Below are 13,994 nucleotides of genomic sequence, written 5' to 3'. Positions count from 1 at the left end.
TCAATCAAATCATCGCATATCCGAATAATTTTCTATTCGATTTGAATATACTGGTCGAATTAAATCCAACCCTCCAAATTATCCTTCAACTTCTGAACGATCTGGTGGAAGCAATTACACAATAAATATCCTTCACAAAAGTTGTTTAGGATTGATATAAAGTATTTCGAAGAATTAAAATGGTTAGTAACAAAAGTTCTAAAACATCACAGTGAGGATCGATTTTTTTAAATAAAAGAAGATGACATCCTGAATTATTATGATATAATAAGCGTAGACTTACTATATGATCAAGACTCTACTTCAAATACCTACACAATATTCTACCATAATTATTACCTTCAGAATCGTACCCTGTAGCAAGCGAAGAAAGTTTCTAACACTCCAAAATTCCATGTAGGAAAACCATACAATATTAGTGTAACTAAAATCATTGCTAACAAAAATGGAAAAATTAAGTGGCAATATTCCTCGTACCTACAAAAAATATCTTCTAAATGTTCCACAATGAAACCAATGGTTCTGGAAGGAGTATACCTGATCGAACTTCCATCAAACTGAGATATCAGACAACAGAATAGAAGCTTATCAATTCCGAATCCACTATCCAAGGCGAGACATTAACATTGCCATAGATTAAACTAAACAACAAACAAAACTCCTCACAATTCACACTTTTGAAGATAAGTAGAGTTTAGAATAGCCCTAGAGGACCTCCAATCCAATCGAACCAATAGCGGCAGACAAATGGAATCACAGCCATAATTATTTCTGGATAACCTCCATCTATATAGGCGTTACAATTCTTCTAATATAGCTCTATTATAAGCTAAAAAATAAGTGACGCAAAGCAAAGGAACAAAGAAAATATTGAATCTTTTTACGTTAGACCTACTGATTTTTCTAATTCAGCAAAGTCACCAATATTCTTTATGTATTGATCAAACCAAAATTGTACGAATTAGTCTGACTTTAATATAATATTATATTGTTAATTGTGCATACATTTGTATTTCTTGTAAAAACTGAATGATTAGCATACACGAAACTGTTACTAACAATTCAAAACGGAGCTCTAATGACATTTCGAAAGTTCAAATACTACTAGTACCTAAACTTGTTCGGAATTCAGCTAATATGTTTACCAAATACCTATTAACGTTTTGAACTGCAAGGGCGTATCAGTTCTTTAATCTATGGTATTTCTACTCTGCTTATCATGTTATTCAAATATAATGTGCTTTTTCGTATAACAGCCAAAAACAACTTAGTTATTCGGTCTACTAGGCCAGTCTACTAATTGGTCTATTAAGCTGTTTATATTATTATATTCTTTATATATGAAACATTAGTTTTGCTTCTTTTTAGTATCTGTTGATCTTTAATTTTCAGTTGACATATTAGGTGTTGTATTAATGGAGGTACAAGCTTTTGAAGTTGAAAACATTCCGTTGCATAGTTGTGAGAATTTTAAGGATCGTTTTCATTGGTATATGTATTTTTGCGCATTTTCAGGTAAATTTTTCAGAGTATTAGTAAACATTAACATATTATAAAATAAAAAATATCAGAACAAAATTATTAGACAATATTGTAAAATGTGATTTTTTACTATATTAGTTGAATTCTTAGAAAAATCCATATTAATTATGAACCAAACCGAGGCTTTTAAAAACACCAATTTGTAGCAGTTTAACTCCCTTATTACATTGTATTAAACTACCTTAGGAAGTGTATTTCTTGTATCTTTTCTATTAACTGATTGTTATCTGTGGCTAAGAACTTTCTCCAAATCTTTAGAAGAAATCTCTTTCAATATCCACCTAAAATATCTTCAAAAAACAATGAATAATACGAATCCAAGAATGTGCACATTTTAATAGTAATGCTGATTTTATTCTCTCATAATGTTTACTTAAGTTTGCATAATGTGGATATCTTTAACTTAATTTTGTTGGGTAAATAGAATGTATGTTAAACAACCATGACTCTCATAAGGAAATATTATAAACCAAAGAACGAAATGCCTATCAACGTAAGTATTAATGTCAATAGTGAATATATATGATATGATATTCCATTTAAACATTGGTCGCTCTCTAGCAAATCACTTTTTATCTTATATGAAATAGCTTTTTGTCATTTTGAGGTATTGCACTAGTACAATAATAGTATATTGAGTTTGTAAAGTGATATATTTCGCACTAGTTACTGTTTTGTATGAGCCGCGTTCTAATGGCATTTATGAAGCAGTACTTTTGGTCCAAAAAGTCAAAAGTATTTAATAGGGGACACATTTATCAATTTCTAAAGCTCCGATTTCCCAGTATTTGATGAAAAAGTGAGTCAGTAATTATGGTTCAGCTTTTGTAAGACATTTTAAAATTATTTGTTATACGTCGTTGCAATATTTGGCATCGCAGGGGCATGTCGTAGAGATAAGCTTCAAAAATTGAGTATAGAAGACGTAGAAGTAGGTTCAATATTAATTGTAAAAGTGCCACGTTCAACAACTGACAAGTAAAGAAATTTTGTCATTAGAGGTGAGGTTGGAGAAGGATTAAATTTGATCGATATATACTGTAAATACAAGAAATTAAGTTCCAATAATTCAATAATAAATAATAATACTAGAAATTTCAAAAATTGTACATTTACTTTTGATATTAATGGTATAAATAATGTTTGATTTAAATTATATCTAATTACTAATTCCCAACTTTCTCAATGTAACCGATTGTATTAATTAATTATTAAATATCGTATGCAACTTTTGCAAAAAGTGGTTATTGCACTCTACATGTTGTCAAACTCGTCCCAGTAAGACAAATTCATGTCGCGTGCAATAAACACTTACTTTTTCCACTTGTTGCATAAACAACTATTAATCACACCATTCTTTCTTGTTAATTATTTTTCATTAGTATTAAAATGCCATTCCATCTGAGCTTATTTCTTTCTAAAAGCTTAATAAGTAGCTGTATTCTTATACAATAATTTCGAATTTGTTTTCTTGCGGTTTTCAATACTTAGTTAACTTTCAAACTACCCTACAATTATTTCTTTCTAATAGCTCATTCTTAACCATTTCCAACTCAGTTCGTGGATTTTTATTTTGTGTATTTTTAATTCTGCTATTTCTTTCAAGCGACTCTACTTCATTACATTCTTTGCAATAGTCGTTTATTGTGAATTCTCATTTCCGAAGTCATGTGCTAACTGAATAATGTGCAGTGACTACACCAATGCTCTTTTGGATTGTGTTTGTTATCTTTTTTGTTACCTACTCATTGATCCTTGGTCGAATCGTTCCGGATATTATACAATCACTTTTGTTCGACCATATATTCTAACGTTTATATTTGATTCCTGTGTCAAAAGCATCGTTTAACAATTCAATCGATAGTAGCATCGGCTTCCTCTTCTCTCATTCAACTTTTTACATATTTTTATTACCTTTTATATCTATATATATCTATCTTTTACTTTATTATTATATCGTCCATTATCACATTGAATAGTGTAGGACTTAAGTTTCCAATTGCCTTAAGCCAATTGTACAGTAATTCCAGTTTTTCTATTTTTATATAATCACCTGTATTTTAGCACATCATTTTCATAGCCTCGATTGAAATATGGTTCACAGTTTTCTTCTTTAAAGTCTGGAGATGTCAAATGTTTTTTTTTAGGTATAAAAAAGCAACATCTTTCCAGTAAAGATATAATTTTGCACATCTACATACCCTTACGAAAAGCGTTGTATGATTTGTATGGTTGTGTTTCCTTAAATATTGATCGGTCTTTATTATCTATCTCCTTTCCTATATGAAGGAAATAATACTCCAAATGCTTCAGCTTCTAGGTTGGTATTCATCACATATTTCCTGTAGCTAACTTCAGAATCTCCACAAAATCTTTTTTATATATTTAATGCTATTTTGTTTTTTCTTTGTTCTGGGGGCTTTGTTTTCATTATTAATTACTAATAAGCGAAAGATTTAGTACCTCTACTGTATAATACGTATAAAAAGGATTAGGCTCAGTTTGTCGATACAATGTCTTAGGCATGACGCCGATTGCTGACATAATAACTGGAACGATTTCCATATCTTCGCTGTGCCACATCTGTTTAATCTCATTTGCGAAATCCACGTATTTGGCCAGTTTCTCCTGGTGTGTAATGGGAACGTTGTGAGTGTTTGGTGTTGCTATGTCAAAGAGATCGAATGAATTGACTCTTCTATCAACCACCACGATCAGGTCTGATATTCGTCACCTGACTATCGTTTATAATGGATCTATCGTAGTAGAGTCTGAAATTTTCTGGTAAATTATGTAACTCACTTGATTATGTTCGTGCCGATAGTCATTATTAGATTATACATTACACTATTATTTTTATTATCTATTATTCTCATGTTTATCTCGTCCTTAGTTGGAGCATATAATATTGATAATGTATTAATTCTTCTCTCCATTTCTACTACATTCCGAATATTCTTTCATTGATTAATACATTTTATGTTTTTGTGATATAAGATGCAGCTTATTCTATTGCAGGGTCCTGTCTGCATGTTCCACTTTGTTATATAAAATGATGTGTCGTGTCCATTGTCGAACTTTACTTGATCCTTTCTCTAATTTTTAGTTACAACTATGATTTCATGTTATTTTTTCGATGACTCCTGGTAATTCAATATTTTTTCTTCAACTTCATAATATGTTTTATTCTCGTTTTCATCCAGTTCTTTCATTCTCTGTCCTAACTTATTATTACCTATTTTCACACCCTGGTTTCTTCTCAATTTCTTGACATTATAACCTATAAGCTTTTGGTTGAAGCAGTGTCTTTCATTTCTTTTAAATTTTCTCTTGATTATCCCAGCTCCACTTCTATTATATAGATATAAATATGATACTAGTAAACTAAACTAAGCTAAAATCTTAAACACCCAATAATAAAAGTAATAAAATTATATATCAAGTATCTTGTAATGATTGGGACGCTGTCTATATAGGGCCGACATCTCAGTATTTAGAAATTAGACTAAAAAGTCATTAATACGATTAAAAAACTATAACTGCATTGACAAACCATGGAATGGTATATTAATGGAATATACATTCGAATATAAAGATTAAAAAATTCGCGAAACATATTCAAAAACACGAAAAAGAGAGTTTTTAGAAATGGTTCATATATATATATAGAAACAAAAAAGCTATCAATGATAAATGTAACTATTGTAAAAACTAAGAAAACATAATAGACTTTATTTTAAATACGATCCTGTTCTTTTTAAATGTATTTAAAGAAATATCCCCTCCGAGTGTTCTTTACTGTGACTAATTAACTACTCTTATCTACAATAATTGATAAAACCTTACAAAGAAAAAAGTTTGATACTGGTAAACTCGTCAAACCTTAGCTATTATTGATGTTTTGTGCCTATTTTTATAGTACCCTAATTTTATATATCACAGTTTAACTTTAATTATTCTTTTCTTAAATACTTTGAATTTGTACGCTCAATACTCTTAACTTAATTCTACAATCACTGGAGAGATTCAGATATCATTGTCTTTAAAAGAGTTTTCAACGATTAACTTAATTTCATTTTAAAAATAGTCAATATGATTATGTTACTCTTTTCATAATCTCCTATGTTGCTATAATCTAATTCACATAAAATAATAGGCAACATTATCAACAAAACAATAACACCGTTGGAGCACGCAATGGAATGTTTTTTTCAAAAATTACCCTGCGGAGTTGATTAAATCTTAATCTGAGGAAATCAAATGGGTCGGCTTCTGTTCCTTGCAGAATAAATTTTTGGCTAGTTAGTTTGGGTATAACTACAGTTTATCTAGGTACACTGTACTGATAAAGGTGATGGTCTCTTTTACAGTAGGCACTTGAAGATCGTATATGTCTTCGGTTGATCTCAGTACGCTTTTGTATATGAGAAGCTCATTCTATAAGCTGAATTTTCAGATGAGAATCAAAAACCAATACATCTTCTTGTGTGTCAAGTCTAATGAATTATTAGTTCGCCCCAATTTAGGTGATTATTTGAATATAGGTTAATTAGTTATGTACTATTTGCAATGCTGTTATTGGATAGATTTGGACTGCATCGTTGCGTATGTTACTGCCCTAGGGCGCGTCAAAGAGTATGGGGAATAAAGGGCTTTTCAGATTCGCAATATTTGACTATGGAAAATCTTTCCGGAAGGTAAAACTGAAGAAGAATGTATGTATGTCTCCTGCTTTCGAGGGGGGCTCTTGCATTTTCACTACTCGATGCATTTGTTCTATGGTAATATTGTTTTCAGAAGTTAAACTCAAATGATTGCCTCTAAAAAGTTATATCTATTTATGTAAGATCCTCTCAAAAATTGGTGATATTAAGGGTAGGAGGCTTATTGGACGGCAAGAAGAGAATTTATAACAAAAACTTGATGCCTCCATCAGGCATGTTTCTAAGTATTTGAACAGTTATTGATTCATAGCTTGAAGCCTTTTAACATTAATAGTTTGTTTGATTTTTAGGAACGTTATATATTTGTTAGGTCTCGTCTGAAATGGATCTTTCAGCGTGTCTTAAGTCCGTTTATCTCCGTCAGCGTCTTATCTCTCATTTGGTGTGAACACGGAGCTGATATGTGCTTACAAATGCGTTTTGTTTTCTATTTATCTCTGGCTCATTTACCATCCATATTTTTCATAGAAACCTCTACTTATTTTGTGTATTTCAGTTTTTTAGTAATTTTTACTAATTTTAGAGAACAGTAAGTCGTTCATTTGTTGTTCTTTGATCTCTCCATTTATGTTCTTTTTTCCTTGTTGAACCAAACATATACACTTACAATTGGTTTCACAAATATATGTATCTCCTTGTGAGTGTATATGGACATAACAATGGAAAAGTCTTTATAATGAAGCACTTCAGTTCATGTATAGGAAATGACCATCTTTCACACTATGTTGAGGAGATATGAAATTGAAAATGGCAATATGTTAATCACACACGAGCTAAGAATAAGCAATACATACCTACATTCAGAAATACAAGAGGTTACGAATCGATTATATAATCAGCAATAGAAAAGTGGACTCTTAACAAATCCTGGATGTAAGAGTACAAACATCGGTACACGTAGAGACACAACACAACCAGTTGTGTTGATTAGTAAGCTTGCGAAGTAAGGAAAAGACAAATTTTGTAACAGAAACACAAAATCTACAAAACATGCTTAAGACTTATTCTCAAGTATGCAATGAAAACAAGAGCCAAAACATCAGCAACATAATGAGGACGACTGATATTGAAACGCTAGGAACAATTGAGGAAGCTTTATAAATGGAATGAGAAGTCAAGATATTATGAAAGAACTAGGAAACTAGGATGTGGTGGTTATAAAATGTGGACAGATAAGATATATGGTGAAAAAATTCCAGAAAACAGATTGGAAAAATGGCCAGAGACTAGAAATTGAAAATACCGAGATCACTAGGCAGACCATTAAAAAGATGAGCTTAGCTTTTCAAGAAGAGCTCAGGAGGATGCTTAATATTCAGAATTGAAGAGAACATGGTCCAATTAAAGGAAAAAGTAGATTTCATTCTTTTGTCTTAATTGGGATAATTTCCATTATTTTACTGTTTTCAAAAGATGTGCTTAAGTAGCTATCTGCTAGAACGTTTGGAAGCGTTTGAGATGTGTTGAGTTACATACACCGAGCGCATCAACAAAACTATAAAGCGATGCAAATTAGAATACTGGCCATGTGATGAGCAGCCCTGTAAAGTAAATAGTGGATAGGAGAAGCAAGCAAGTCAATAAACAACATCGTGGTTGAAATATTTTCGTTAAGGATTCAGGAAATCATTCATCTATCCATTGCTGCAGTAAATAAAGTAACGATTTTCAACATGAGAGCCAGCGACCGATGAAGATCACGGCACGTGAAGAAGTATGAATATAAAAGGAGCTGAATGTTTGATTTATTCATAAGGTTTAAGGATAAGCACAGGATAAATTGCATCAACGGGTAACTACAATATGAATGATGAACCTCAATATATTAATAATCCTGTCAAATGTCCAGTAAAGTCAATTCGCTGTCGCGAACATAAAAATTATTACAAGCGATTGATTACAATTTCAACTTAATGGTTTTGTCGAAAAAAATTGTCGTATGTGGATTTGTGAAGATGCAAATTATATTGTAATAGTCTAATTATATTCATTTGATACGTAATTAGTAATATTTATTCAGAGCGCAATTGAATTTATTTAGAACGCATTTCTTATTTGTAACAATGTTTTAGTCAATAAGATTATATTTATTGTAGAAGAGACTGATTGCGCAAGTTTAGCAATTTTTATCTATAAGTATGAAGATGTATTGTAAGAAGAAGAAGTTGAAGTCAGAATTAAGGAAAAGTTAAGATAGAATCTTTAGTAGTGAATCTGATGTAGAGCTCCCACTTTGTAATTTTTCACATTCACATAAATTTGTGTTTTTAAGAGAAAAAACAGAAAAATTAAGTTAGAGAAGATTCATCTAGACCATGTATGGGGAAACTTTTTTCTTCGCGTGCCCATTTTTGCTAACGAAATATATGGCGGGCCAAGTTGAGGCATTACATTATTTACTAAAATAAAAATATTGCCATAAAATTTGACATGTGGAACTGTTTTTCCATTATTGAAAACGTTTGTTCGCAAAAACAGCTTGTACCAAACGTAGCCATTATTTTCTGGGCGTAGGCAACTATATTTGGGTATTGTGTCCGAGATAGGGACTTATAAAATTACAATTTGCTGGTGTTCAAAAATAGTTGGCTCAAATGAGTAGTGCGTTCGACGACAGTCGGACTTACGGGTTTTACGCCCGACGTGTACTGCCTTTACTGCCAATTCATGAGAATGTAATTTCCGATAAAAAGAAAATTGTACTTAACTTTTGTTAACTCCAGAAAATTCATACATTCTTCTACAACCTTTAAGTTATGAAGAAATTACTTTTGATACTACGCACTATTATTTAAATTGAATCAGTTATTTGGACTCAATTGTTGAAACTGAGGACACTTTCATACAATATTGTGATGTATCATTTCTCAATAGAATAATTCTCCCTTTTTCGAATGTGACCATTTTTTCATTTATTACAAAAAAGCTTTGAGAGTGAAATGTATTAAGTTAATGTTTTATGTTTCAGCTCATCTTTTAATTACTGCATGTGGAATGAGTGCTACGTGGTTTCTACCTGTTATTCCAGTGCTACAGTCGAACGACACACAGATTAATCCTTTAGAAACACCTGTTACAACGCTACAATTGTCAATGTTAGTATCCATTCCGGTTTGTGCCGGTGGTTTGTCATTTTTATTTTGGTCGAAGATATTGGACAAATTTGGTAGAAAAACTACAATGCAGTTTCTTAGTATAATTTCAATATTCAGCTTACTTGTATTATCATTTGCCGAGGATATCTATACACTTGTAATTTTTTTGTCATTACATAAAGTGTGTATAAGTGGATCGATGATAAGTGCTATAGTTTACACTACTGAAATATCATGTGATGCTACGAGAGGCAGAATGAGTTGCTTACTGTCAATACAAGTACCTTTTGGAATTCTAATTGGGTACATTCTTGGTTCGGTAACCAGTGTAAGATACTTTACATTGATATGTGGTGTACCATTTATATTATACCTGGTTCTGTCTCCATTATTATCCGAATCTCCTCGTTACCTTATATCAAAACAAAGAAACTTTGAAGTTATGAAAGAATTAAAAAAGTTGCGAGGAAATATAGCATATATGGAGTACGAAAATATGAGAACACTGCTACCGGCAACAACTCCAACAAAACCGACGTTCTTAAGTATCATTAGAGATAATTGTTCAAGAAAATCGTTCTTCCTTGGCAGTGAAATTATCACATTCGAACAATTTTCTGGTATATCGGTTATTATAACCTACGTGGGAGTTATTTTCGATAATGCGAATATTGGTTTAAAAGGGAATGAAGTTGCTATAATAATTGGAGTGACAAAAATATTATCCTACATATTATCTCTTTATCTTGTTGACAGAATAGGGAGAAGACCATTAATGTTGTTTTCAATATTTATGTGTATGCTCTCACTGTTTGTTTTGGGCGTCTATTTTCATCAAGTGCACATAGGTAGCCAACTATTTGACAATATTCGTTGGTTGCCGATTCTGTTTATTATAATATACATAATAGTGTATTCTATTGGATTAGGGGTTGTTCCTCTGGCTTTCACTGGTGAAATTTTCCCTGATCATTTAAGAGCAGTGGGGGTGGGATATGTTTTAATTATAGCCGTCTTGGATTCTGCTATTGTGAGTTTCATTTTTCCTATAATAAAAGACTTTTATGGATTGCACTGGTGTTTCTGGCTATTTGGTATTGTATCTTTGGTTGGATATATTCGTATATATCTTACTATGCCCGAAACTAAGAATAAAACATTCTTAGAAATTCAAAATATGTTAAATGGAATGTGAAATGTTTTATTATCATTTGAAAAATAAATAAATTGCTTATAAAAATCTTCCATCCGATTCATTACATTGATTGTAACGCCTTTATAGCATTATCAATTATATCCCCTTCGATAAAGTTGTGTTAATGCTAACCGATGTTACTATATGCATCGTTGAAAGGCTTCACTCCTTTTACTGATACTAGTAAGGGTACATTAAAAGTAAGGACCTTCTAGCCTATTACAACCCGTCGGTTATTGGCACCGAGTTTGAATTATTACGCGCCTAATTTAAATCGAATTTGTGTATTTATTTAGCTCACAATATGCTCAATAGCTTTTGGATATTATCTTATTACTTCAATACAGATTTTAAACTTTTAGACGTAGAATATAAAGTGCTTGTTAAAAACTACGTATTCATTTTACTAACGTTTGATAAAGCAATGGCGAGGCGAAACAAGTAACGAGAAGTAACAAGAAACAAATTCAAACATATTTGGACAGACTGAACTTATTATATGTATGGATTTTCATCGAGTAAAAGCCTCATCGATTCAATTTTTTTGTTTTAGTGTTTAGTTGGAAGATATCTTCACATAAATCAAAATGGTGAACAAAAATACTAAATAGTTTATTTAATGCAAACGTTAATTAAATATTTCAACACTTAATTATAATAGAAAATAATAATAATAGTAAAAGCCAAAGTTCAATGTGCTCTGCCTACTTTCCAATGGTTTTTTTTGTTAACCAAAAGTTGTCTAGCCAATATATATATATATATATATATATATATATATATATATATATATATATATATATATATACATATATATATATATATATATATTTAATAATAATAAAAATAAAAATGATATTTCATTAGTTCTTCTATAGATAATATGTTTGCCTGGCAATTTTTTTTCTTTTTCTGCTGTTTTTTCAAGCTCTCCCTCTATTTTTCTGTTCCAATTCACCATGATTCGTCAATATATTGACCTTAAGTTATTTAAATTTTAAGCTTCAATAGTTCACTTTTTTAATAAAAATCTGTGGAGAGGTAGCAGTATCATTTTTTTGTTATAAGTTTGCTGTATAAATTTGATATGATCATTCTGGTACCATTTTCCGATAAAAAGGAATGTTTTCGAACAGGCAGGGAGATCGTTACTTTTAATTTATCCTTATTAAAATTATTTGTAAATGGACAACGGAAATAAATATTGTATCTGTATTATCCCCTCAGCATTAAAATGTTCGCCATTTACATCGACTGACATAGAACGTAGTTTCTCTATGTATAAATTTTTACTCAACGAAAGAAGAAAATCTTTTAAAGTGAAAAATGTAGACAGACATGTAGTTGTAAGTCTGAGTAAATTTAAAAGTATCTCATAATATATGTATCTTTGTAAATAGATATTTTGAGGTATGGTAGTTCCCTTGCCAAGTTGAGCAAACTAAAGTGGGACAGCTGTACCATCCATTTCTCGAAGAAAATCAACCCTTTTTTGACTCCCTATAACTTCGTTGTGGAGTAAACTAGAAGGCTGTATTTCTAGTAACCAAGTAAACATTGTATAAACACGGTATATTTAAAATTTAATCCAAAATAAACCAGCAGCTTAAGAATTATAACTAGACAAAGTTTTTAATTTTATCTCTCCCTGACTGACTGATCATAAAACTCTAAGGCACTTCTAGCAGACAAGGAAACTTCAAATTTTGAATACAATTAGTATTTAGTGCATAAATCAAGGAAAAACTAAAACTAAAATAAATGATCAAATGTTTATGATTTTATCTGTATAGTACAAAAACTAACTGTTGATCTGGAAAATACAATACGTGGCACTCGAGAGTTACAAGTGGATGTCGACTTCGGAAGTATTGAAGCGTAGGAATCCTTAATTTGTGAATACAAAAATATATCCAGACTTGTCAAAAATTGTAACATCACAGCCTCCGAGAAAAACCCATAGAAACAGGGAATGGGCTTAGAGAAAAATTGTAGCTGAAGCTCAAGAAGTAGTATCGGAAAAGTAAAAGAGGAAGACTACCTACAACAATAAGAAAAGCTCATAACAGAGATTGAGCTTTAAGAAAATTAGTTGTTGGTATTTAAGAAGTAGAGGGCACTAAAAAGAAAGAAAGGAGATGCTATCAAGTCAACTTATGTCTTCTATCGTCAAAAGTTGTGAGATCCATATAATACCAAGTCGGTTGATTTATTCAGTTCCTACTTAAGAAACCTTCTGTCTTAAGTTACTACGTAATTAGCTTATCTAACAACTTCTTATAGTGACTATATCAATATTTAAAATATTTTATGTTTAAATAAAATAAATTGACTGGGCTATTGCATCGTCTTATAACCCTTGTTGCTCCTATCAAAAAGTGACCTAAGTAAATTACTGAAAATAGGGTGTGGAATCCCAATTAAAAAAATGTCTCCTGGGCCACCCTGAACATCAAAATTGAAATTTGGATATAGAATTATCGATTCCTCGTTAAAAAATAATGAGGGTTTATGTTTAACTTAACAGTTTGGCCATAAAACTATAATGTCCAACAATTTGGTTTGCGTCGCCTCCAAACATACCTGATCTTTATTTGAACATTTTCTGTTATACAAAAACTACTCAAAGGATGAAAAACATTACAGATAATCTAATAATATCAAATTGACCGGGCACATATCGACGGGAAACGCTAGTAATTTAATAAATTATTGTATATTGTTTGAGTTTGAGATTTGGAATCTACGAATTTTCTTCGATTTATCTTGCACTATGTTTACTCTATAAACACGTTTCCATTTATTCAATATTGAAGTACCATAATAACGAAGGTGATAGGTGATAAAATATATGAAAGTAGAAATAGCCTTGTTATGTCTTAAGAAAATTTATAATTAAGTCATTGTTTTAGAAGTAAATGAAATTTATGAATGATGACTGTTGTGAAATTTTTCTGTATTATTGTAAACGAAGTATTACACAAGTTATGTGATTAAAAATAGGAACGGAATGTTTTTTATTGTTTATAGAAATTGTACATTTTTTCACTTACCTTCATCCTTCTTTCTTTAGTTTAATATTACAAAATTTAGGTATGGAAAAACAAACTGCATAGGAATGAATATTTAATAAATATATTTACAATGAAGATGTTTTAGATGTATCTTTGAGACATAAATAATAATGATTAGATGCGGAATAATAACTATATAGAACATGTCGTTTCACACAATGAAGATAGTAAGTTTTTTTATTTCAAAACAAAAAAATCTGATTTTTCTTCTCTAATATTTCATTCAGTTCATATTTAGGTTCATGGTGAGAGAATTCGTTGATCCAAACTGTGGTTTACATTTTATATTTTGAAAAATTTAATTATGAAACTTGGTAAATCCATAGAAATGAACATGTAGTATATTCCTAGGTATATGTTTAGA

General features: G+C 30.8%; 1 protein-coding gene across 1 annotated transcript; it reads left to right on the top strand.

The window, feature by feature from the left end:
- The first annotated feature begins 1,180 nt into the window (after positions 1-1,180).
- On the top strand, positions 1,181-11,298 carry LOC130892428 (probable metabolite transport protein CsbC). Its single transcript, XM_057797851.1, has 3 exons — positions 1,181-1,199; positions 1,393-1,515; positions 9,235-11,298. Exons 2-3 carry the CDS (start codon positions 1,416-1,418, stop codon positions 10,554-10,556), a joined length of 1,422 nt encoding a protein of 473 aa, XP_057653834.1. The 5' UTR covers positions 1,181-1,199; positions 1,393-1,415; the 3' UTR covers positions 10,557-11,298.
- The last annotated feature ends 2,696 nt before the right edge of the window (positions 11,299-13,994 follow it).

This window comes from Diorhabda carinulata, chromosome 4, assembly GCF_026250575.1.
Source record: "Diorhabda carinulata isolate Delta chromosome 4, icDioCari1.1, whole genome shotgun sequence".
NCBI classification, from domain to species: domain Eukaryota; kingdom Metazoa; phylum Arthropoda; class Insecta; order Coleoptera; family Chrysomelidae; genus Diorhabda; species Diorhabda carinulata.
Note: the sequence above shows the minus strand (reverse complement) of the source record. Positions and strands in the feature narration are given on the sequence as shown.